Raw genomic sequence first — 25,201 nt, 5'->3', positions numbered from 1 at the left:
TTTAATTTATTTTTGTTCCATTTTCTCCTTTTAACCTGGCTTTGCTTCTGCTTGCATAAGTATTTTCCTTTTGTGGACATTCTTTAAAAAAAAATGCTATAAACTATCTTTAAGAATGTAGGCATTGTGGACTGAATTGTGTTCCTCCCAAATTCGTATGTTGAAGCCTTCATCCCCAATGTGATGGTATTTGGAGATGGGGTCTTTTGGGTGATAATTTGGGTTAGATGAGGTCGTGAGGGTGAGGCCCACATGATGACATTTGCGGCTTTGTAAGAAGAGGGAGAGAGAGAGACAGAGATCGATCTCTCTGCCATGTGAGGATATAGCAAGATGGCTTTCTGCAAGCCTGGAAGAGGCTTTGCCAGGAACAAAATATGCCAGCACCTTACTTGTGGACATCCCAGTCTCCAGAACTATGAGAAATAAATGTTAATTGTTTAAGCCCCCACAGTCTAGGTATATTTTGTTATAGCAGCCTGAGCGGACCAATACAGGGAGGTTCCTGGAATTGATGAACCTAAACCAGTACTTGGTTGCTTAATACAATCCATTCATTGGTTCTGCAACACTTCTTCCCAGGTGGACCTCCTTCCAAATCCCCTTGAAAAGGAAGCACATGAGGGTAACGCCCTTGCTGCTGCCATTTGCCAGGTGGTGAACTTTTAGAAGACTCAATACCAATGTGAAATTTAATTTGAATAATTTCTAAATATAGTCTGCAGAATATTAACCTAGATAACAGAGTCCCCGAAAGCAGTCATTTCACCTTGGTTCCCGAAGTTTCCAAAGTCTAGGAATTTTGTTTTGTAAACATGTTTACAAGGACCACCACGTTGTTCTAAATGGAAATGGCTATAGTATTTAATACTGGGATTGTCCTTTCTTGCGACTGGATTTATGCTTCATAATGATTATCTACTAGACACAGAAATAGCATTTCTGTGACTCAAAATTGTTACCGGAGGCATTTAGCAGAATCTTGCTTTAAAAATATAATGATTTTTCATCTTTATTCTCCCCCCTTCAAAAGGTTTCACTGCTCCTGATGTTTAACGTTATGCAAAGACGTGTTTCTGCCAATGAATATCGCCTTATGGTTATGCTTCTGCAAATAGCCTGCTGTGAGCTGATAAAGGGATTAATGCAGCCAAAATTCTTAATCTGTGAAATTACAAATTAAATTCTCATATTAAAAATACCACCCTGAGGTATTTTTTGTGGTTTTAATTCCCCTCTGGTGTTCTGCATACATTGTGCTTGTTAATGACGAGGACAAGGCTGTCTCCGGTGGCAGCCTGCTGCCGAGTGATAATGTGCAGGCATTTACTTACTGATAGAAACTGGATTTAACCACTGGCTGATAAACTAAGTGGCAAGTGGGTAATAAGTCCATATTAACAGAAAAGTACCACTACAGAATTCAGAATTCATAGACCATCAAAATCCTGGCTTAAACTCAATCATCGAGTCAGATGGGATTGAGATGTCACCAAGGAGGAGTGATATTAAGTTACAAGTTATACTAAATAGGAAAACAAACCATATGTTTGAATTTGATGAGCCAAAAACTAATGGGCCCATTTATATCTCTTTTTCTCAGTAGGAAGATGGATCACTAATTCATTATTTTTCCATAGAAATTTTATCTTTAATTAAAAAAAAAAAGGGAATAGCTAGCATAATGGTCAGTGGGTAGAGTTTTAGAAAGAAAGTAGGGCAGAGTATAGAATAAATATGGGTTGGGAATATATAAAATGTTAAGGAAGACTTACTAAGCATAAGGGGGAGTAGTGGATTAATATATCTATAGACAGTTTAGGGTAAAAAAAAAGAAATTCAAATTAAATGTGGGATAAAAATGATTTAGGGTAGAAATACCCAGAGGAGTTGTTACTTGGGATTTAGCTGCAAAATAAAGGGTGATGTTGTCAAGGAGAATCTAATACTACAATGGGAGAAAAAGTTTAAAGTCTTGGAGATTAAATAACTTTATGTTATGTACCCATAAATAACTTTATGTTATGTATGGTAAGTATGTACCCAAGGATTAATAAATATATTATAAATATCTATGCATACATGCAGTATATTAATTTTTAAGGCAGTCAGAAAGGAGTATGGGAAGAAATATGTAGAATTGGCATTTGGAAAAGAATGCATCGCCATTGAACAAAAATGTTCTTACTGCAATAGTGTTTCGCAAAATTTCACAAGAATTCTGTTTCACACTTTAGAAGAAAGATGAGATCCTCCCAGCCATAAATCTCCCAAATATTTAAAATGTAATTGAAAAAGGCTGTGTAAATATGAACACTTTTGTAAAAACAAAACAAAAACCCACCCAGGAATGTGTTTTGTTTTAAAAAGATCCAGAGAGGAGCTGTCTGTATGAATACCAAAAGCATTTGTAGTTAAAATGAATTACAAGTCTTCGGTTCCTACATGTCAATTCAGTGCATTAGCCAATTGCCAACTCTTTGTCAGCTCACTGCATAGCAGCCCTTTTTACCGTTATTGTTACAACCAAGATGGTCTCTGAGAATCAAACAAAAATGAATCATTTCTCCTCTGTGTACTGCAGCCAGTTAAAAAGTACTCCATGCATGAAGCACTAAATATGTAAATCATATTTTCCTTTTCCTTTATGACTGCTCAGATCATTCTTTTGGACACGTACATAATCAAATACAAAGACATGCAGTTGCAGACTGCAGAGCAGAGATAGCAAAAAAAGGAATCCATTTTCTTCCTCTGTCTGGTAAGCTAGGAATTGAATGGCAGGATTCCACTAAATATATACACACATGACTCCCTTTCCCTCATTCTCTCTCTCTCTCTCAATCTCTCACTAGCTCTCCCCCAACCCCTGCATATAAATACATACACACACATATATGTGTACATATAATGAGTATGCAAACATACATAATCTTGCATATGCACACATAAAAACATGAATCCTTCTATAAATATGTTACACATAGATGCTACAATGATACGGCTTCTTTGATTGGATGTTTCAGATTTGTCATACTCACTATCGGTCAGTTCCCATAGCCGTGGGGGCAGGTCACTAAAATACTCGTGGCTCAAGGCAGCCTGTGCTGATAGTCTGTTCTTTGGGGAACACTGTAGGAGCTTGGAGGCCAGATCCTCTGCATAATTCACATAGCTGAGCCTGAAAACACAAGCAAAAAAGAGAGAAATCAGACCAAACAAGAAAATCCACTAAATAAGACATAAAGTTCACCTAATTGTTTTTGGAACTTATTTATTCCTGGCCAAAAAGCAAGTTAAATTATCTGCTGAAAATAAAAAGAAGCAGAATTCATGTTGGTTCTCAGAGTATCTGTTAATTTAAACTAGCTTTTACTCTCGATATCTCCGTTTCATTGATTTAAAACATTTCTAGTATAAGTAAAGGGTTGATACTTTCAGGATAGAACAAGGTGCCGAGATAGAAAATTTCAGGAGATAATTTATCAAAGAGTTACCAGAATTTGTTCACAGAATCTACCTATTGCATACACATCTGGATACATTTATAGGAAAGTTAATACAAAATAATTAGGAGAATTAAAATAAAACTATTCAGTTCTCTAGTTACTAAAGTTACTTTTCCTCTAAGAATTTACATTTTCTTACATTGAATATAAAATTATTGGCATAAGTACCCTGTCAAATATCAACAATCATAATATTAACATGAAGTTAACAAAGGGAATATGTATAACCCACATGGGGCTGAATTAATTCAAGATGACCATTAAAACAATGGTAGATAGAAACTATGTGTCTTAAGATTACCAAAAAAGCAGAGAAGTCAAATCTCCCATGTGGTACAACTTCCAAATGCATACCAGATCACACAGTCCAGCCCAGCCTTGGTTTTCGTGGAATCTCTATTTCACAACTCAGCACAATCAAGCTCAGATAATTAACATAAAAATGATAATAGAAGTATTCCTGATAATGGCTGACATTGATGGATAGTTGAACACGTGTCAAGCACCTTCATAGGCACTTTCCACACACCCTTGTATTTATTTAGTTGACCAAGGGAACTCTGTTTCCATCTAATGGCAGTGCAAGTGGATTACTCAATTAGCACGTTGAGTGGATTTAAACCCATCTACAATTACTTGACTCTAAAGTGGTTTGCATTTGTTTCAGAAAATTTCTAAAGGCAACCCGTGGATTCCTGAGTGTCTGCTGTAACAAGGTGCAATAAAGGACACCGACTCTCAGAAAGAGCCAGAAAGTGTGAGGGCAAGTTGCATCTGCTGGTGAGTATTTTTTCAAAAGTCTTGAAGCTACTAAGCACATGGTCAATGAACTTACTTCAATAACCAACAATTCTCCCCCTTCTTGTACTCAAGCTGCTCTTCAGCATTGATTTAAAATTGTTATAGGGGAGGGAAGGATTGAAAGTGAGGAAGAGGAAAGGAGGTAATGAATTCGGGGAGCAAAAGAAGCAGGGAAAGAGCAAAGAAAAATACTACTCGGAGGACCCCCCCTAAGAGGCCTCTCTAAGTCTTCATAAATGAAGGTCTTACAGATGGGTTCAGTATTTGCTGTAGTGGCTGTTTAAAAAACAACTTATCAGTGGATTGGTTTTAAATGTCTCAGCCTGGAAAAGACAAATTTGTCCACAGGAAAAGGAAGCATTCTCTAAATTCTCTACAGTTTGTTTTTTTTCTCCTTTCCTTTAAGAGGGGCCACAGCCATCCATATTATTGCTTCCTCTTCCTAAGATTTTCATTATTATAAACTTTATTAACATCTTTTAAAATACCAAAGGCAAAGTTTGAGATTAGGTAAAGTTCATGGTAAAAGCTGCACTTACATTGAATGTACATTTTATATATAATCATGGTGAACATGATCATTGGTATCAATTTTACATAGCTTTGATGAAACAGAACAACAGTGCCAGACTGAGACTAGATTTGAGTTTTGGAGCTTAATTCTGTTACAAGAGTGATGAACCACCTTATGTCTACAGTCCTTCCAGCTCCAATATGCAATGAATCACAATCTGTATAACTGTCGATTACATTCAGACTTAGTGCATATAATACCTAAATATAAAGAATTAACTGATATAAGACAATTCCATTTCACCTTCCCCAAATGGACTAATGTCAAACCTTAAGGTTGATGAGATAATCAAATGCTTATTTGTGATATGCAGGCTATATACAAATATTTAAATTATCACAAAATTATTTTAATTTAGAATGCTTGCTATTTCCTCATTTGCATTTCAAGAACCACTTTTATTCCAACTCTCCACACTTTCAACATCACCGTCTGTCATTTCGTGAACCACTTTCTGAGTCCATCCAAGTTGTTTGAGATATGACACTTCCAGGATACCTTATTTGGACATCTTCTCCCAAGCCATAAGTGCACGTTATCAGAATGCCAGAACGATTTGGTTGTCTTCACTTTCTATTTAAAAATCTTCCCTTGTAATTCCATTAAATTTTGTTTTATATATTCTAGAGCTGGGTAATTTAATGTGTAATATTTAGCACTTTTATCTTTCCCTGGTAAATTTAGTCTTTAATCTCTCTGTAGTGAACTTCTTTATTTTCAGTAAAGCTTTTGGACTAATGTTCATTTTTTTTTCTTATATTCATTTAATGACCTCAGCTTTTGTTTAGTACTTGCCTGGTGTAACTTCGTCATTTTCTTACTTTTAATGTTTCCTATCCATAATTTTAAGATACCTCTTTCACAAATAGTATATAGCTGGATTTAATATTTATCCAAGGAGAAAATTTAGTCCATTTACAGTTTGTGATTACTGACATATTTGGAATTACTACTAACATCTTAATACTGCATTCTATTTTATTCTTATGTTTTTTTTTTTCTCTTTTCCTGCCTTCTTTTAAATTGAATTTTAAAACTGAAGATCTCCATCCTCTATTTTAGAAGTTACATATTCTATTTCTATCTGTTTAATGATTACTCTTAACTTTTTCTTTCTTTCTTCTTTCTCATTTCAGTATTTATTTAGATGTTTAAACTCTTGCACTAAGTTTTTACAAGCTGATGGACACTGACATATTGTTTTTTGTAACTGTAATTATACATTCCAGACATTATAAATATATGATTAAACATTAATATCCAGCACCAATTGTCTTACCAATTACATAAGACAAGTTGTCAAGTATACAAATATTGTTACACAGATCAACAGGAAAATAAAATATTAGACATCTACTCAATTCATTAGCAGAAACTAAATTCTCTTTTTACAAGATTGGGAGAGAAGGCAAAAGTTCACACTTTTAACAACAGAAGTTGGCAAGCAACTTCCAATAAAAATAGGAAAAAATTACAGAATTTTCAGAAATTTTATGATTAAGAATTATTTGAGCTACAAGAACAAAGCACGTTTACTTTAAAAACAAGTATTTACTAAAAGGCATATTCAATATGTCCTACACAAGACAAGCACTACTTTTTACTAAAAGCACTTAACAGCTCACTCTCACCCTTTCCACCCTCTCTTTTAACTTGCATCCCAAAGTGCAAACATTCAATTAACTTTAAGACGTTTCTGTCTGGAGACATTAAAGATATGTGCTTCTGTTACAATGTGGACTTTATGTGAACTTTTCAACCAGAGGTTTGTGATTTTCAAAATGGAGGTTTTCATAATAACACAAAATGAGATTTATAGAAAGATGTTAAAAAATCATTATAAGACTTGGTTAAAAGCCAACAAAATCAGTGGTTACACAACCTGATGAATACCATTTTAAATGTGAGAGACATAAACATAAAGTAGCAGGCAAATAGCCATATGGGCCCTACCGTCAATGTGTGAAATGACTGAAGGGATAAACCACAGAAGATCTAGATTGTTTTCCGGAGTTCTTGAATTTTAATTTTGTAGATATTAATAACATTCAAGTATCGTGGCTGGGTATTTTGGCACCCAATCTCTTAAAATTTTTTATATATTGATAAGATTCTGGCATGTGAATAGATGTGAAGAAGACTTATAACTCAAACTGCACGCTTTCAGGAAAGGTCAACTGATAAAAACTGATAAGCATGTTTTAAATGCTGAACAGCAAGAATCCTTTGCTAAGTTTCCAAACAGGCCGATGATAATCCAAACACAGAGGCTGCAATTCTGCCAAGCTTGAAGCCTGATAAAACTGCTTATCAATACTCCTATGAAAGCTTCATTAGATTTACCATTCACCAAGCTTATGTGTTGGCTAATAATGTATGATAAACTGGGTCCTGTCTTAAGCTCCATTTCCAAGGCAATACCATCAGTAGACCAGTTTTATTGACTGTAGCCACAGTTTTTATGACTACTGGTATCTATGAAGTACAGCTGGATTTTAGGACAAAAAGTTGCTTGCTTTTAAAAGCTCTAATTTGTCTAATAAACTTTGCTGCACCTTTATATTTCATGCCACCTTCAATTAGTGCTAGGACAACCAGATTAGAGCTCTCCCAAGACCCCCAACATGATGACAGTGACACAACAGCCAGGTTCTTCAAGAAACGTCATTTTTATGAAACCTAACAAGTCCTCAACAGCCTGTCTGGATGGTAGTGCACCACCCCCAGATAGTCAGTCCAGAACCCGGATGCCTTCTTTCTCCACAAGAGCAGTGTGGTCAGGTTGCTTCACATATCCTTACTATGTGGTAATGCCAGACTTTTTAAGTTTCTCTATAAATTTGTTTAGGGTCACACTGCTTAGACTGTCCAGTGTATGACTTCACAAGAGTTGGTCAGTTCATCTGAGCCACATGTAGTTAAAAAACACTCAACCGGATTATGAGAAATTAAAAAAAAAAGAATATAGAATATAGAAGTGATATAAAGAAACTGTAGTCTACTTCAATATACTAACTATACTTGGAACTCTCTGTGCTTTGAGTGAGAAGTTGGGAGTAATGGGAAATGAAATGAACCCCCAAGCAAGCAGCAGCAATTTTTTAATCCAGTAATGAGGCAAGAGAAAGGAAGTTCCCCCAGGTTTAGCCCATCTAGGTCAGAAAGCTTGTAAAATGCTTTCCTGATTTTAAACCCACCCTCCTGTGTCCTAGTTAACTCGTCTCATGGAGCTTCTTGGTGGAACAGTAATGAATTTCTATAGTTCACTTGTATGTACAGAGGTTGTGCTGTGTTCTTAACAGGTCTCCACTGCCCTTCAGAACTTAATAAATATGTGACCAAGAGCACCACAGAGCTGCCCAATCTGCAGTCAGGGGTGTCCTCTTTTGGGGTCAGTTGGTTTTGTTTTGTTTTTGTTTTTTACCATCAAGGATCTCAGAAGAACCTTCCACACTTTACACCTTCACCCTCAGTTCTAGTGGGCAGCTCCTTAACTTTCGAACATTTCTCTTTAACTGCTTAACGTTTAAACTGTAGCTTCACCTTCCTGCTGAATGGTACAAGAACATGGGAACACCTCATTTCTTGTGATACTAGTCCCATGTTTCATGTGGGATTGTCTCATATGTTATTCCTATTTTCTGTGATTTTCAAAAACACCCATATTAAATGCCGCTATTGTTATTATTACTTAGATTTACTGATGTTTATAACTTATTTAATCACCTTTCTTTTCATGTTTCATACGTTCCTTCTCTTCCTTAGTTTTTTTGTATCTGAAATACACATGTCAGAAGTTCTTTCCACGATGAAAGAACTTAGTGGCAAATTCTCTCCGTTTTGTTTTCATACAGGATAATAGTTTCGCTGCAGATATAACTGCAGGTTCAAAGCCTTTCCCCCTAACTCTGAAGATATTATTTCACTGGCTTCTGTTGTTGCCGCTGCCAGCTCTTATCTTCCTTTTAGGATTGCAGTGTAAGGTGTTCTTTTGATTTCACCTGCTTGGTATTCAGTGTTTCCTGAATATGAGGCTTTATGTCTTTCAACAATCCTGGAAAAAAATCTCAGTCATTACTTTTCTTTTTTTTTTTCTTTAATTTTTTTTAACGTTTATTTATTTTTGAGACAGAGACAGAGCATGAATGGGGGAGGGTCAGAGAGAGAGGGAGACACAGAATTTGAAACAGGCTCCAGTCTCTGAGCTGTCAGCACAGAGCCCGACGCGGGGCTTGAACTCATGAACTGCAAGATCATGACCTGAGCCGAAGTCGGATGCTTAACTGACTGAGCCACCCAGGCGCCCCATTAGTCATTACTTTTCAAATATTGCTTATCCCCATTCTCTCCCTTCTCTCATTTTGTAACCACAACGTAATGCCATCTTCCAAAATTTTCTGTGCCTTTACTTGTTCTTTCATATTTTCCTTCTGTCCCTCCCTGTGCTCTCCATTCTGAGCAATTACTTCAGAGCTATCTTCCAGTTCAACTAATTCTCTAATAAGCTGCATCTAATAGGCTGTTTTCCTTGTTCATTTTGTTTTTAGAAGTTCTTTTTAAGTCTTTGACAAATATGTGTGTCCAGTTTTGATGACTTCTTGCTCAAGTTTTAGATTTGATCTTTTCTTTCTTTATAGCATTTTAAATATAGCTATGCTCTATGTCTCATAATTTCCAATATCTGAGGTTCTAGGTGAGATGGCCAATTTTGTTGCTTTTGCTACTGACCCTCACTCACAATGACTTTTTCTCAGATGTTTTATAATTCTGGATTGTGAGCTCATGCTTCGCTAATGTTAATCTGTGGGAATCCTGAGGGGACTGGGTTGAGAATATCTTTCTCCATAGGGATTTTCTTTTGCTTCTGCCAAGAGCCCTGAGGCTCTCTTAACACTTAGGCACTCCAAGTTCTTTCTGTTGGCTTCTGCGACCATGTGAGTTCTGTAAATTTAAATCTAAAATTCTAGAATTTTCAGGGGACTTTTTCATCCCCATCAGAGCCAAGGCCAACACAGTTGTCCTTGCCAGTCTCTCAGCTGGAAGCAGATGTTTTTCAGCCAGCCCATTACTGAGGTTGAAGTGTTTTGAGTGTCTTGACTATGTGGGGAATCTGGATTCCTATGCTGTGCCTTTCTCAGGCCCAAAGCTTTGTTTCCTGACCCCGAAATGGTTCCGCATTCCTGTGTTAACAATATCTCCAGGGTAGCCGCAACTTTAATACTTACTTATCACTCTGGTTTCTTCATTCTTGATGCCTGGAGATTTCACTTAATGTTATGTTAGTTCAGCTATACATATGCATTTGAAAGCATGTGCTTGTTGTATCTTCTCCAGCATTTTAGGCCAATTTTTTGTGCTAGTAGGAGAGACTTGTCTCTGCCATAAGCATTTATTTATAATCTTTTCAATCTAATTAGTTACTATAAAATCATCTATACTTGTAATGTTTAGGACTTTCTCTCTGGAATCACCGTATCAGTGTTGTTTCCCTACTTAAAAACAAACAAACAAACAAAACAACAATTACTTCTTTTACATCACTTCTATGAAGCCTCAAAATCAGCTAACTGAAGTTGTTTCAGGCGAATGTTCTTTCACCACTCAACTTTATATGTCAGTCTCAAATGCACTGCCTAAATGAAAGAAGCCAAAGGCTACATACATACTCAATAATTCCACTTATATGACATTCTGGAAAAGGCAAAATTATAGAAATTAAAGAGTGGTTGTCAGAAGCTGGGTGTGGGAAGGGTTATCAAAGGGCACAAGAGAATTTTTTCAGATGGTTCTACATCTTGATTATGAAGGATGGACATCAGGCCATCTAGAGATGTGAGATGGTAGGATCAGGGGAACTCACCAAGGAAATTCAGCAGAGGGAACAGTGCAGAGAGATGAGTTTTTGCAGATTGTCACCAGGAACATTCAACCCTTAGGGGTGGACAGCTGACTCTTGTGAGTGGCTGACATCAGGACTTCCATGTCTCGGCAGGGGGCGGTGTGCAATGGCTCAGGGGATGTCCTGACAAATGGGGAGGTGCTCCTGCCAGTGGTGAGGCCTTCCCACTGACTTCAGTGCTTGATCCCACGTCACCAAGCGGGGACCAGCCTCTGGCTGTCAGACTGTGCCTATCAGCTGGGAGGGTGGATTCAGGGAGCTCCATGTTCATGAAGGGTCACATAAACATGGTAGGGTATGCGGGACAGAGGAATTTCGTGTTCATTCCATATTCATTTTTTAAAAAGTAAAAGATGTTTTTTGTTTGTGGAAACTCTCTGAAAAACCTAAGGAATTTTAAAATTATAAATCTAGATGACAATGAAAAGAAACAATCTCTACTGAATTCAGAATGTGTGTGGAGAGCACCTTATGAGTAAGTTTCAAACAAATGCTTTTAGTATAGTTGAAAATAATGGTATGTTGCTATTCTAATCATAATGAATATATTTCACTTTCCTAGTTCTTATCCATACCCACACAACACACACACACACACACACACACACACACTTTACTTGCATTAAAAAGAAAGATATGAAAGAAGGTGACATGAAGAGTAAATGACTGCCTCAGACCAGGGGTATGGAGCAGGATGTTTCCTTTATTCCATGTGCTGGTCAGTTTCTGTACCTCCAGAATGAGGAAGATGGAACACATGGTCTTTGAAGGCTGTCTAGCTCTAAGGTTATATGCCCTCTAATCTAGGAAGAACCTCATTGTGAGCTAGATGCAGGGAAGGTTAGCACAGCCACACTTGCCTGCTATCACGAACCTACCAGAATGTCCCCCCTTGTCACCAGTGAGATGATCTAACGTGCCTCTCTTCACTCAACCTGTCAACTAACTGCCTTGAAAGCTCACCTAAGTTTCTAAGTCATCCTGAAAACAAAGAGCAAAGTGAATCCGAGTGTTTTGCCAGATTAAAGGAGACTGATAAAGTGGAGAAGACAGAAATGAAGGTGAAGGATGAATATGATGGGGCAGAAAAGAGACAGAGTGGAGCTATGGTGAGGCAGCAAGGGCTACTTCCTATAAGGCATGCTTCCCAGTGTAGCCTGGGAATAGGACATCTGCTGAATGACTGAGTGTTTATGTGAGGACACAGTATATCGACTATTACACTTATAGAAACTTTACTTTACCTGAGAAACATGCATATAAAAAGCAATCAGTTTTGAGCAAAAACATCTTAAGGTCAAGTCCCAGTCCTTAAGGTACATCTTCAAAGTGTACATCTCTTAGGGGTGCCTGGGTGGCTCAGTCAGTTAAGTGTCTGACTTTGGCTCAGGTCATGATCTTGCAGTTCATGAGTTTGAGTCCTGTGTCAGGCTCTGTGCTGACAGCTCAGAGCCTGGAGCCTGCTTCAGATTGTGTCTCCCTCTCTCTCTTTCCTTCAATTTTCTCTCTCTCCCTTTCTTTCTTTCCTCTTTTTCTTTCTTTCAGTGAGAAGGAAATTGGTTCTTGTCTTTTTAAAGGTACATCAAACTAGCAGAACAAGTTTTTTTTGGTTGTTTGTTTTTTTGTTGGTTTTTTTTTTTTTTTTTTTTTTTTTTTTACACTGTAATTTGAAGACACTTCCTCTAAAATTAATGATACATCTGTTTTTGGAACAACTAAGACAAGTCACATTTTGTCACCTTCCAAATATCTCTATAAAAATCTTCACCGGGATTTATTAATATTTTAGCTAATGAAAACTAGACATAAAAAGTAGAGATGTAATAGGTTCCATCTATTTAGAGCATTCAAGGAGAAACTACCTTCTATATAACAGTTGAAGAGGAAGTAAAAGGGAACAAAAATTTCTAGACTATTCCTTCCTGCATTCTATGATGGCACAGAACTACATACACTGTGGGACTGTATGTGGAGCATTCTATGTGCTTGGTCTCACAGGAAATAGAGCAACCCGAGTGAGATGCTGAAGGTCTCTATATTCACGCTTGACTCACTCACTGTCACACTCTTCACAGGGCAAAGCTGGGGCCCTGGGTCCTTTCATTTGACAGTACACATACTGTCACTGTGGCAAAGATGCCAACGTGGGCATTGGCCACTGGATTACACAGCAATTAATCTCTTGCAAATGATTTGTGAAGAAGCCCACCCACCCATAAAGGCAGGCTGTTTCCTCAACTGTACTGACCAGGACTGTCAGATGCAGTATTCTTTCTTGTCTACACATCAAAAGCAGAATGCTCATTTAATTATCTTCTTATCAAAGCTTTTGACTTAGAGGGAGGACTGTGGTCATAAAACCGCTCTGATTTTTCAAAAAGTGACTTATGTTTAGAAAATAATTCTAAATTTATTCATTTTGCAAAGAGGGGTCAGTAATTTGTCAAGCAGAGCATGAAGGAAACCCCTGACATGGAATAAACTTTGGGGGAAGATAAAAACTAATAAGGAAAGGTTTAAGCCTGGGCAGTGAACTTCTCAACCCCAGGTGCTAGGCTGTGCAATGAAAAGAGAGGCAAGACTCTTAGTTACATTAATACTGAACACACAGAGTTATTTAATGCTGAGACTTCCTTTGTCAATGCACTGCTATAGAAAAAAAAAATTTAATGAGATTCCTCCCCTCAAGGTAAGCAGATAACATTTTAATATCAGTTTCCATAAATAGGTTGTGTTTTGCTGTGCATACAAAATTGTTCAGTTCTCATTCATTTATTCTGGTGAAACTGTTTAATGACACAATCTCCCATGGAAGACACTCATTCCTCTAGTGGTCAGTTCACCTGACCGTCATAATATTATATCATGATAATGCTATAGATAAGGAACTCTACAGTTTACAAAGTGCTTTCACATGTATTATTTTATTTGATCTAGATAATCAAAGGGTCAAAATGAAGAGTATCCAGGTTTGTGACTCTTTTTTTTTTTTTTTTTTAATTTTTTTTTCAACGTTTTTTATTTATTTTTGGGACAGAGAGAGACAGAGCATGAACGGGGGAGGGGCAGAGAGAGAGGGAGACACAGAATCGGAAACAGGCTCCAGGCTCCGAGCCATCAGCCCAGAGCCTGACGCGGGGCTCGAACTCACGGACCGCGAGATCGTGACCTGGCTGAAGTCGGACGCTTAACCGACTGCGCCACCCAGGCGCCCAGGTTTGTGACTCTTGAGTCTTAGTGTCCATTACATGTCACACCAAAGATTTAGTACTAATACCATACATGCCTACACACCTACAACAAGATGTGTGTTACCAAGTTGGTAAGAGGGTTATTGGGTTATTTTAAAGTTTTCCTTACGGACACCTGACATTTTTCTATATTTCTCTTTTTTCTTTAATTCTGAACTCTATTTCTGTAGAAATACTCTTTCTATATTCTTGTTAACACCCGCATGGCCCAATATTAAATAAAGACAACAAAGAGAGTCCAGCTTTTACATGGATAAGAGGAATAGAGCCCAAAGTTAGTCATGTTAATTCATACTTCTCAGTCTCTCCTTCATCTCTAACCCTTACTCAATACATAGTTGCTATTACAGTAAACTCTATCTGGTGGAAAAGTACACAAAATGCTGGAGAGTCCTCAGCAGGATATGAATCAATCAAGTTCTTGAAAACACTACCACTGACACTCAAGAGTATTATAAATGCCAAAAAAGTGGACCAGAAAGAAGAAAATATTAAATTCTTGTCTTGGACTTTAGAGCTTAGTTAGATAATACTTATCCCAAATTTCCTAGCTTTGATTTTATTTATTACTATTTTCTACCCTCCCTGGAAAACAAACGTCTTTGTGATGTTTAAGTTCACTCCAAAATCATAAAAAAAGTGGTCTGGCTTTTACAAATTGGTTAATTTATCACATGATTATACTAGCCTTTCCTAGGTACTCATATGAAGCTATAGATTATACTTAGCATTTCCCATGTACTAATATGAAGCTATAGATTTTCATATTTACATTTTATAAATCTACTGATACAGATATCATAAAATATTCGTGGAGATAAACTAAGTGAACCTCTTGCTATATTATTTTCAACAAAAGCCATTGTGTATTTAAGCTTATTTTTACTTAACTACTACAAAGATAGACCATGCTTTCATTTAACCTGTTTATACGAAGGAGATGGTTAACTAGTTCACTACATTATTTTTGCAGACATTCTATGTTAATTTCCTCTCCAATTCTTCTCAGTGCCTAGTAGCAGTTACTTTTTTTAGTTGTAAAGTCTTATTTATTTATTTATTTATAATTTTTTTAATGTTTATTTATTTTTGAGAGACAGAGAGAGAGCACAAGCAGGAGATGGGCAGAGAGAGACAGGGAGACATAGAATCTGAAGCAGGCTCCAGGCTCCAAGCTGTTAACACAGAGCCCCACACAGGGCTCGAATCCATGGACCATGAGATCACGACCTGAGCCAAAGTTGAACACTTAACCAACTGAACCACCCAGGTGCTCTGTAAAGTTTTAAATAAAAGAAATGAGTAAAAATATATTAATAATAACTAACCCTTGTAAACAGAAGGATAAAACTTACAGAATATTTAAAATTCTAAACTCACAAGTCAGTATGGAATACCCACAAAACCCAAAGGATGTGCATTCAACAGAATTGATTTTCAACATCCAAGTTATTTTGTTTATTGTTATATCCAATCATAAACACTAGACCTTCATAACCACACAACCATAACCACATGACCTTCCCTGTGTGGAATTCCATTGTTAGCTCAAGGACATCAGGCAACTTGTAACCTTTCCAACTTCTGATTATAGATCAGGATAAAATTAATAACTCTCTTCTACTTCACAGGACTGCTGTGAAGATTGACCTTTGCTTACCATAACTTGCTTAAATAGATCATCAGATTATTTTACCTGTTTCAGAAATTTTCAAAACATCTTTATGAAATCAAGAGTGAAGCAAATTGTTAATGAATGTTCTACCCTTGTGACATTTTTGACATTTATGCTATTTAGACAATAGAGATGATCCAATTTTCCTGAATTCTAAGTGACTGATTATAGCACTGTTTCTTCTGAAAAAGGCAATTCTCATTTTTGATGATAAAAGATTGCATAGGGAGTTTAAATTCAAATCTTCATTTATAAAAATAATTAATGCATACAATAAAAAATTAATGCATATTAAACCTTAGCAATGGCTTATGTTTTACATTTCAGATAGATACGTTCTAAATATTTAGTCCAAATTACATGGACAGTATGAAAAACATTTTGACTACAAAAGGCTGCAAAACTGTTTAACTTATTGGTGCATCTATATTATGTTAAATTGAGTTAATGGAAACTGGTTAACTTCACAGCCTTTTATTCCTCAGAAACCCTATGGAAGTTACAAATCTCATCATCAGAGGCAGTTTTGGAAGCTGATATCTGCTTCACCAGAATGGAACGGTGCATCCTCTGACTATAAACAGTGCTAAAAATAGCTCCCGAAAGGTATCATTTTGCGTGATATTATTTCACCAAAAGAGAAGAAAAATATATCTTTAATCCTGAACAAAACCTCTTCAAAGTTTATGTTCTCAATAAACCTTTCACTGAAAACTGCAAATATAACGTAGTAATGCAATAAATGCCCTAACAAATATATCAGATTTTTCACTTAATGCTTTTTACAGGCTTAAACCAAATGGAGTAAAAGGAAATCACCTTTTACAGTCTGACTCCTACAGGAAGAATGCCTTGCTGTTACGCTTTTTAAAGAAGGCATGGTGAATTTATATCAATTTTGGTGAATCTTGGGGCTTGATAAAAGAAAGAAAAATACCAGCACAGTTAACATTCCACAGAACTCACTTCACATGTTTATTTCCTTAGAGACTGGACATGATCCAAGATATTAAGAAAAACATAAAAAGAAAAAAATGAAGGTAAAAGATGTACAATTTAGCATCCATGCTAATATAGATGTTCCCTTATTCCTTAAAAAAATTGTCATCTTGTAGACTAAGGGTATCATATGGTTAGGATTAGAGAAAATCACTAAAACCAGTGCTCCCATTTAAATCAATACGAAAGAAAATTTGGTTAGGTCAGGGCTTATTATGGGTTGTTGAATTTTAGTTAAGGCAAATGAACACTATATTTTCTGGGGATTCTAACTTCAGCTTCTTTCTTTTATATTGCAGATATTGCATCTGGTCTTGAAAATATATGACTTCATTATGATGTGAAAAAAAACTGTATGCTTATGTCCAAAACAAGAATTGGGTTAGACCTGTCAAATATTTGGACATCCTTTATAAAGGGCCTGATGATCCTTAGGAAGAAAAGTCAAAATATCTTTCAGTGTTTATTGCTCTTGCAAGGAGCCTCCCATCTTCCCTGTCAGAGCGTTTCTTCTAGACTCTACTCTGAATCACTTGCCCGTTGAACTATCAGATGCCCCCTGATTATCACAAACGACGTGACCAGCCAGCAAATGACACCCTTGTTCTAAATACTGTGGGCAAGTATACAAAGGAGGACAGAGCATTTGTGGATCATTTACTATGTGCTAGAGATTCTTTGCACTGTCTATTCCGCATGCTGAGCCATGAGATGATCATCACTGTCCCTCCTTACACTTGAGGAAACTGAGGCTCAGAAAGGAGGAGCAGCACAACCAAGGTCACACAGCAAAGTCAGGGGCAGAGCATGTTATGTGCCTCAACTGCTGATGCTCTCTCCTGTGTATCATCCTTCTGAAGGCTTGATTTGTACCTTTTTTTTCCTCATTATAAAAGTAAGATACAGTCAATCTAGAGAATCAGAAAATCCTGAAACAAGTAAAGGAAAATAAAAACATCTCCTAAGTCTACAATCTGGAAGTAATGAGTTTTTATCAATTAGATGTGTTTACTCCTGTGTGTATAGGTCTGAGCAAATATAGCATTTTACTGCTTTGTAATTTTTATCACCTTATATATATTTTACATGATAAAATTTTCTTTCAAAACCTGAATTTTAAAAGCTCTCTTTAAACCCCTGAAAGTCAAACTCAAGTTCATATTGAGGTCATATTAGCTTTTTGTTTTCCCTCTAGTGAAGAAAAAAAGATTACTGCCAACAAATTTGGACATCCATAAATATTTTTTTCCTGTTGAGGGTGTATGCTTTTTTTTTTTTTAAACCATGGGGTATTTACTTTTCAATCACTATTCCCTAAATATTATAGTTAGTTTTACCAAATCTCCATATGGAAAAACACGGTTGTAGGCATTTTATATGAGGTCAAGTCCTGGTGATGCATTCAGCTTTGTGACTGTCATACTGGGATGCTAGGATGAAAACCTTTTTTTTTCACTTTACTACACAGCTCTCCTTTTAATATACTGCACTTGTTTTCACAACGTTTCCTGCACCAAGAACTTCCATTAAGAGGAGAAAATAAGACCTCAAGGATAGGGGAAAAACTATTGGTATTTCTTGCATACTCATGGGTACAGATGTAGAAGTTAGGTGGAAATTAAAATGAGTATTTATTATTACAGCTTCTGAGGTTCAAGAATCCTAGGGCAGCTTAACTGGGTAGTTCTGGCTCAGGATCTCTCACAAGGTTGCAGTCAAGTTTATGTCCAGAGCCAGTCATTTGAAGCTTGATTGGGCTTGGTGAATCCCCTCCCAGTATGGCTCACTCGCATGACTGTTGGCAAGAGGTCTTAGGTCCTCACCATGTGGGTCTTTTCATAGGGCTGTTCACATGACATGGCAGCTGGCTTCTGCAGAGCCAGTGATTAGAGAGAAAGGGGGGCAGGCAGAGCTAAGGAAGGAGCTGAAGTCTTTTACAACCTAACTCGAACACTAATGTGCCATCACTTCTGTCCTATGCTATTGGTCACCAAGACCAAACCTGGTACAAGGTGGGAAAGACTACCCAAGGGTGGAAAGACCAAAAGACAGGGATCACTGGGGGCCCTGTGGGGGTTACTGAACCATGCTGATGATTATAAAAGGTGTCTAGGTTTTTTAAAAATTGTGTATAAATATATATGCGTATATACGCATATATATATATATATGCTAAAATTTGTCATTTTAAGCATTTTCATGTATGCATTTCAGTGGCATTAATTACATTCACAATATTGTTCAACCATTACCAATGTCTATTTCAAAATCCTTTTGTTACCCCAAACAGAAACTCTACACTAATTATGTAACATATTATTCTTATTAAAATACCATGACAGTATTATAGATAATTTTCAGAAAGTAGAAAAAAAATCACCCCAAATTCTACCACTCTAACACAACAGTTTTCATCTTGTATATTACATTTCAGTCACAGTTCACAGATTTTTTTGTGTGTGTTTATTTATTTTGAGAGAGAGAGAGAGAGAGAGAGCCAGTGAGTGGGGGAAGGACAGGGAGAGAGGGAGAGAGAGGGAGAGAGAGAGAATCCGAAGCAAGCTCCACGCTGTCAGCACAGAGTCCAATGCAGGGATTGATCTCATGAACCATAAGATCATGACCTGAACGGAAATCAAGAGTCGGACATTTAACTGACTGAGCCACCCAGGAACCCCTAAATCAAATTTCTTGATGGTGCCATGAATGAATATCTTTACAGCTTTTAACACATTTCCATTATATGTTCCATGTTGTTTATCAGTTTATAGTGCCCTTGGCAGTAAATAAATGGATCCACTTCTCTATAACCTCACCAGCACTGGTGTTTCAGAAGGAAGAGGTTATGCACCTGGGGGACTGGCGGGCTACTGAAGGGCTGTTGGATGGAGACATAGGAACCACCGAGGCAGCTTTTTGATTTTTTAAAATACTGCATTAAAACATTATTTGTCTTGATTACTCAGTTCTTTTTTGGTGCCACCTTAAATTCTGAACCCAAGGTGAGTGCTTTCCTTGCCTCATCCTAGTCTCAGCCCTGTTACATAAAAAATAGCATATGAGGGATACATTTACTTGCTCTTGAGGCTACAATATAATTGAAGGAGGGGAAATAAACTTTCTAAAAGAAGCTTAAATGTTCCTATCAGAAAAGTGTGGAAAACTTTTTGAGAGTTATTTTGGGATTAAATGAGATAATTCAGACAAAAGCATATGGCATGCCATAGGCACATCCATGTGCGCCATGAACACACACAGTTGTTAGTATTTAATAATAAACATTCCTGTTAATTTTCCATGACTTCCATCCATGAAAAAAATTAAACTGACCTACTAAATGCAGTAAAAGAAGTTTTCTCTAAATCAGACTATATCCCTGAAAATCCTTTGGTAGAAAACACCTCATAGGGAAATTTACAACTGGAAAAAATAAAAGCTTCAAGGTCATGAATAAACTTATACCAAAGCCAATTCAAACCAAAACACACAAAAAACAACTCATTTTTTAAAACGCTCATCAAATAAAACAATGATAGAGCATCTTAAGTAAAAATATGTTGAATATCATTTTACATACCTAAAGATAGATACATTTTCTTGATAGATATGCTTCAGGAATTATTTAATTTCAAGAAGATTTTGTAAATGTGTTTTGTTGGGTTACATATCAAGGTATTCTCCCCTCTTGGTCAATCTCCCCTTTATTCTATGTTTTCCCTCTTTATAACGGTCTAATATCTTCCTCATTTTGTGGCCCAGCATGACTGGTTCCTGGCCTATTTTGTATGTCTTGATTTTCTCTCGCCTAGCAGGCACTTGGTTGCTGACCTCAAATCCACATTATCAAGACTACAGTAAAAAGCATGTCTTCTACCTGGTCATCCTCATTCCTCTTTTTCTTTTCCCAACCCTTATGTTCAAATGGTCCCCAAGTACAGTGACTCACAAACATGTGAATCAGCGCCCTCAGAACTGTAGAATATCAAACTGTTGGCTACTAGAATTCTGACTTACTGCAACATGTGTTTGGAGAGGGATTACTGTAATTTCTTACGTGGCCTGGGCTAAAGTTAGCATGGGGAAAACATTTGTTTGTGTTTGATTTGGTTTTGCGGTTCAAGCCTTAGAAAATAATTTATTCTACTCTGTGATGTGATGAATGCTACAAATATGAGAACCCATCAGAGGAGAGATCTTAAAATTTTTAGAAAAAAGTATTTCATATTTCAATCAGAAGATATCATTTATTCCTATATGAGAGTGTGTAATTTAAGGAGTGATTTTTAGCAACAAATGTGTAGGGTATATTCTAACTCAAGAAGAGTTAAGAACTGGTATTTTACAGTCTTCTCCTAGTTCTTAGCCCTTGCCTTTGACCTTGCATTTTTTTCTCTCTGTACCTATATAAATCTGCATATCTTTGCATCATTATCAAATAGCCTAGGTGTTTATGGAATTTACAAATGGCTATTCCCAGCACAGAAATAGTTGCTATGTAATAGAGACTTCTGTCTAATGGTTTCTCTGCAGATAACACAAATGTCCATTAACAGAAAGCCTACCACTCTTAGACTGACAGGGAATGGCTTTGTGCATGGGAACCCAATCCTAAAGCTGTCAGCATTGACAGAAACATCATGATCCCTCCCTATTTTGTTCTGTTGTTACTTGAGATATAGGGATGCCTAGGCTTTTCCAAGAGGATGGTTTCTTTTTTTTTTCTTTTTTTAGTTTTTTAAAATGTTTATTTATATTTAAAAGAGAGGGAGAGAAAGACAGTGCATGAGCAGGGGAGGGACAGAGAGAGAGACGAGACAGAATCTGAAGCAGGCTCCAGGCTCTGTGCTGTCAGTGTAGAGTCCAATGCGGAGTTCAAACTCCGGGACTGTGAGATCATGACCTGAGCTAAAGTCAGACGCTTAACTGACTGAGCCACCCAGATGCCCCCGCCAAGAGGATGGTTTCTTAAAGAAAAATGTGGCTACCAAGCAGCCCTTTTGTTTCTCATTACGTAGAAGAGGTTGTGGAGCTGGGGGCATGGGTGCTATAAAGGGTGGTTTGATGGGGAGCACAGAATAAGGTAAGGCCATCTTTACTGAAATGAGCACAACCTTTGAGTTGCACATTCCTTTATTCCTGCCTTTAATGCCACATTTGGCTCTTATGGAAAATGATTTATAATGGAAGGGTTATCATTCCATATCCATGACTTAAAGAAACCTCAAACTGACTTAACTGTTAGAGCTGGTTATTTGCTTGAGTACTAATTCCATCTTTACATATTAAATAAAAGAAAGATAACTGAATAAAGTTGAAAAGCTGCATATTTATTATCCTCTGGGGTCCAACTACTTATAATTGCCAGGTATATGTAGGTAAGGGTATTTTCAGGCAGAAGCTAGTGGTACAATACAAACTATTAAAAAAAAGTCTCCTTATGTCTTCAAACCAACAATATCAGTATAATATAGGAAACTGAAGATATGCATTTGCACACTGTGTATAAAAATACAGAAGCATTTGAAAGAATTATTACTTGGGAACTTATGAGAACATTTTCAAAAGAACATCGAGGTCACTTTATAATGGATGGAACAAGCACAGGCTTTATTTTTAGTCAGTGTAAAGAATTATTTCATACAGAGAGACAGAGTGTGGGGGGCGCACTCCAAATTAAGGAATAAGCTTGTTTGTGGCTTGACACATTTTAGCATATTCTTAAATTTTATTTCTATATTTAGGAAAATCTAGGGGCAATGGGTGGCTTAGTCAGTTGAGTGTCTGGCTTCAGTTCAGGTCATGATCTCACAGCTCATGAGTCTGAGCCCTGCATCATGCTCTGTGCAGACAGCTCGGAGCCTGGAGCCTGCTTCGGATTCTGTGTCTCCCACTCTCTCTGCCCATCCCCCACGCATGCTCTGTCTCTCTTTCTCTCAAAAATAAACAAACATTAAAAAAATTAAAAAAAAGAAAATCTAGACATCACGATGTGATCAAACTGAGATGGTGACATGTTAGATGCCCAGAGGAATAGTGCTGCCGAAACGCCAGGCTTTAAAACTCCATTCTGGATATCCAAGAGAGATATGCTCAATATTCAACAAAATCAAAGAATTGGAAAATTGGAAATCTCTCAGATGTTCTGAGAGAAAGAAATCCTGGGGCAGAGTCTGAGGATGTGGATTTAAGCCTACAGCTCTATGAGAAAGAATAAGCAAGGGACTACAAGTCTGGGTAGTAGACTTTTAGCTACAAGATCTAATCTACCTCACAATATATTCTGGTAAAACATTTATTATGAACTGATCAGAATTCATGCACTATTCTGCACTGTTCAATTTGGCGACCACAAACCACATGTGAGTATGTAAATTAATTAAAATTAAATAAGATAAAAATTCAATTCCTCAATTACACTAACCATATTTTAAGTTAAAGAACAGCCATGTGTGGCTAGGAGCTACCATACTAGACTGTGCAGATATAAAATATTTTTATCAATGCATAAAGATCTATTGCACAGTGCTGTTCTATGCCCTTTCAAGATCTGCTGCAACTTCTAGAAATTTCTAAAATTTAAAACAATTGTGTAGTTTATACACTGGGAAGATTTGGTTCTTTGGATGAGAAGTAGAAACTGGGTTGAGAAAATTAGTGAATGCAGTTATACAGAAGAGGTCTGGCTGGGTCAGTGATTACTCTAAAAATGTGCTGGCCATTAAGAGAAAGAGCCTAAAGTCACGATGGATGGAAGATGTCCCTGTGGAAATCTTCTTCACTTTCTTGGGGGAGAATAAGAGACATCAGATTTTTTTCAGGGGTCACAACCTAAAAATAAAGATGTGAGGTAGCAGAATTCTGGAATAGAGCAAAGCCTAATTTGACACCAAATAAAATCACAACTGCTGGTGTAATTCAACTCAAATTCTAAACTTCAGTTAAGGGTGACAAGAAATGAGAGACAAATGGAAAAATCATATTTGTATTCATGTGTAAATAAAATGATGTGTTCCATTCTATTCAGAGGCAAAGGCATGGAATCTGGTATAATCCTTAATCAAGTAGCCTGCAAAGGACCTGAGACAATAATAACATCCGCCATCTAAGCAGATACCTAAAGTGGCAGACAATCAAAGCACGGGGAAGCTCTGACTTCTCTACTAGAGATATCTTACTTGTTTTGCTAAAGGAAAAAAAAAAAAAAATCAGTGGCTTATCTCACTTTTTCTTTCCCCAGAACATGCTGCCCTCTACAGGCCACATGGATATGCACATACATAAAGATCTGCATGATTAAGGGTTCAGTTATATCCAAATTAATAGGATCAGCAGCAAAGCTATAATGAAAATGAGGGGAAGCAGTTAGTTATAGTTGTCTGAAAGCTTTAGGATCAAGTCGAGAAACAATCAACACTTATAAGCCTCTAATAAACCTTACTTCTTCAGCTGACATAACTCTGAGAAATCATAAACAGTACTGTAGTCCTATTATGGAATTTTCCTGGAGAAGCTTAAAAGTATGTTGACAGTCGACTTTCTTTTGTTTTAACTAGGGAGGGGAAAGTGCAGAAGAGAGAGGAAGAAAAATGGTTACTGTGGTTTGAGAGCTTTCACTAACATCTCCAAAGTATACCAGTTTTGATCTAAAACTCAATATATTAAGACTAGGCTCTAAGTTGGAAAATAAAAGCCAATGAATTTAATGGAATATACATGACTTTATCCCTGTTATGAGTTTAATTTTTAAACCTTGGCTGCAGTGAAGTGGTCAAAATATAGCCTAAGAAATGAGACCTATCCTTTATCTTGACTTCAGATCAATTATTCCCCAACAGTCATGCCATAAACACTCTCTCTCTCTCTCTCTCTCTCTCTCACACACACACGCACACACACACACACACACACACACACACACACACACACACACAGCTGCTATGTTTATTGGTGTTGTCACTAAAGGATTTAGCTGGACAAACATCACAAAGATGATGACTGATTTAATTGAATTTATGATCAAATGTTTTCCATTGCAGGAAGAGTGGGAAATCACTTATGGGGAGATTTGAATAATTTAAGGGAAATTCTCTATTTGGCATTATGTTTGTATATCAAGTCTTGAGGGATTACATACAGCTGAGGTCTAGCAGAGAACTCACATACAGATACACAAAGATATGCTCTGTGACAAATGCAACAAGGGCCAGAATATTGTTCTTTTGTGTTGATACTTCTATTCACTTATATCTCATTTATAGTCTGATTAAGGACATCCACACACATATATACTATAAGACTTCAACTGTAAACTGCCACTAGGTTCTTTTGCGATCCCCAAAATGTCCAAATGATCTAAAAATGCTCTTTTAGATAAGACAAAGGATAATTGGTTTGGGGGTTGTATCCTTGTCTGTTTATGGCATTTTAAGGTATCTTTGTTGTTGTTGTTGTTGTTGTTGTTAAAGACATAATGAAATCTATTATTAAAATCAC

At 36.9% G+C, this 25,201-nt stretch overlaps 1 protein-coding gene across 7 annotated transcripts in view; it reads right to left on the bottom strand.

Annotated features, from left to right (window-relative positions):
* Positions 1-25,201, bottom strand: part of CDK14 (cyclin dependent kinase 14) — a 621,048-nt gene that overhangs the window by 107,167 nt on the left and 488,680 nt on the right. For all 7 annotated transcript variants that reach the window (XR_008420630.1, XM_019443275.2, XM_053898331.1 and 4 more), the window contains one exon: positions 3,042-3,181. Coding sequence is in view for 6 of the 7 variants with exons in the window: in XM_019443275.2 (XP_019298820.1) it covers positions 3,042-3,181 (140 nt within the window). In the remaining variant the exon portion in view is untranslated. The remainder of the gene's footprint in view (positions 1-3,041; positions 3,182-25,201) is intronic.

This window comes from Panthera pardus, unplaced genomic scaffold (assembly GCF_024362965.1).
Source record: "Panthera pardus isolate Hobbes unplaced genomic scaffold, ASM2436296v1 HiC_scaffold_8, whole genome shotgun sequence".
Taxonomy (NCBI): Eukaryota; Metazoa; Chordata; class Mammalia; order Carnivora; family Felidae; genus Panthera; species Panthera pardus.
Note: the sequence above shows the minus strand (reverse complement) of the source record. Positions and strands in the feature narration are given on the sequence as shown.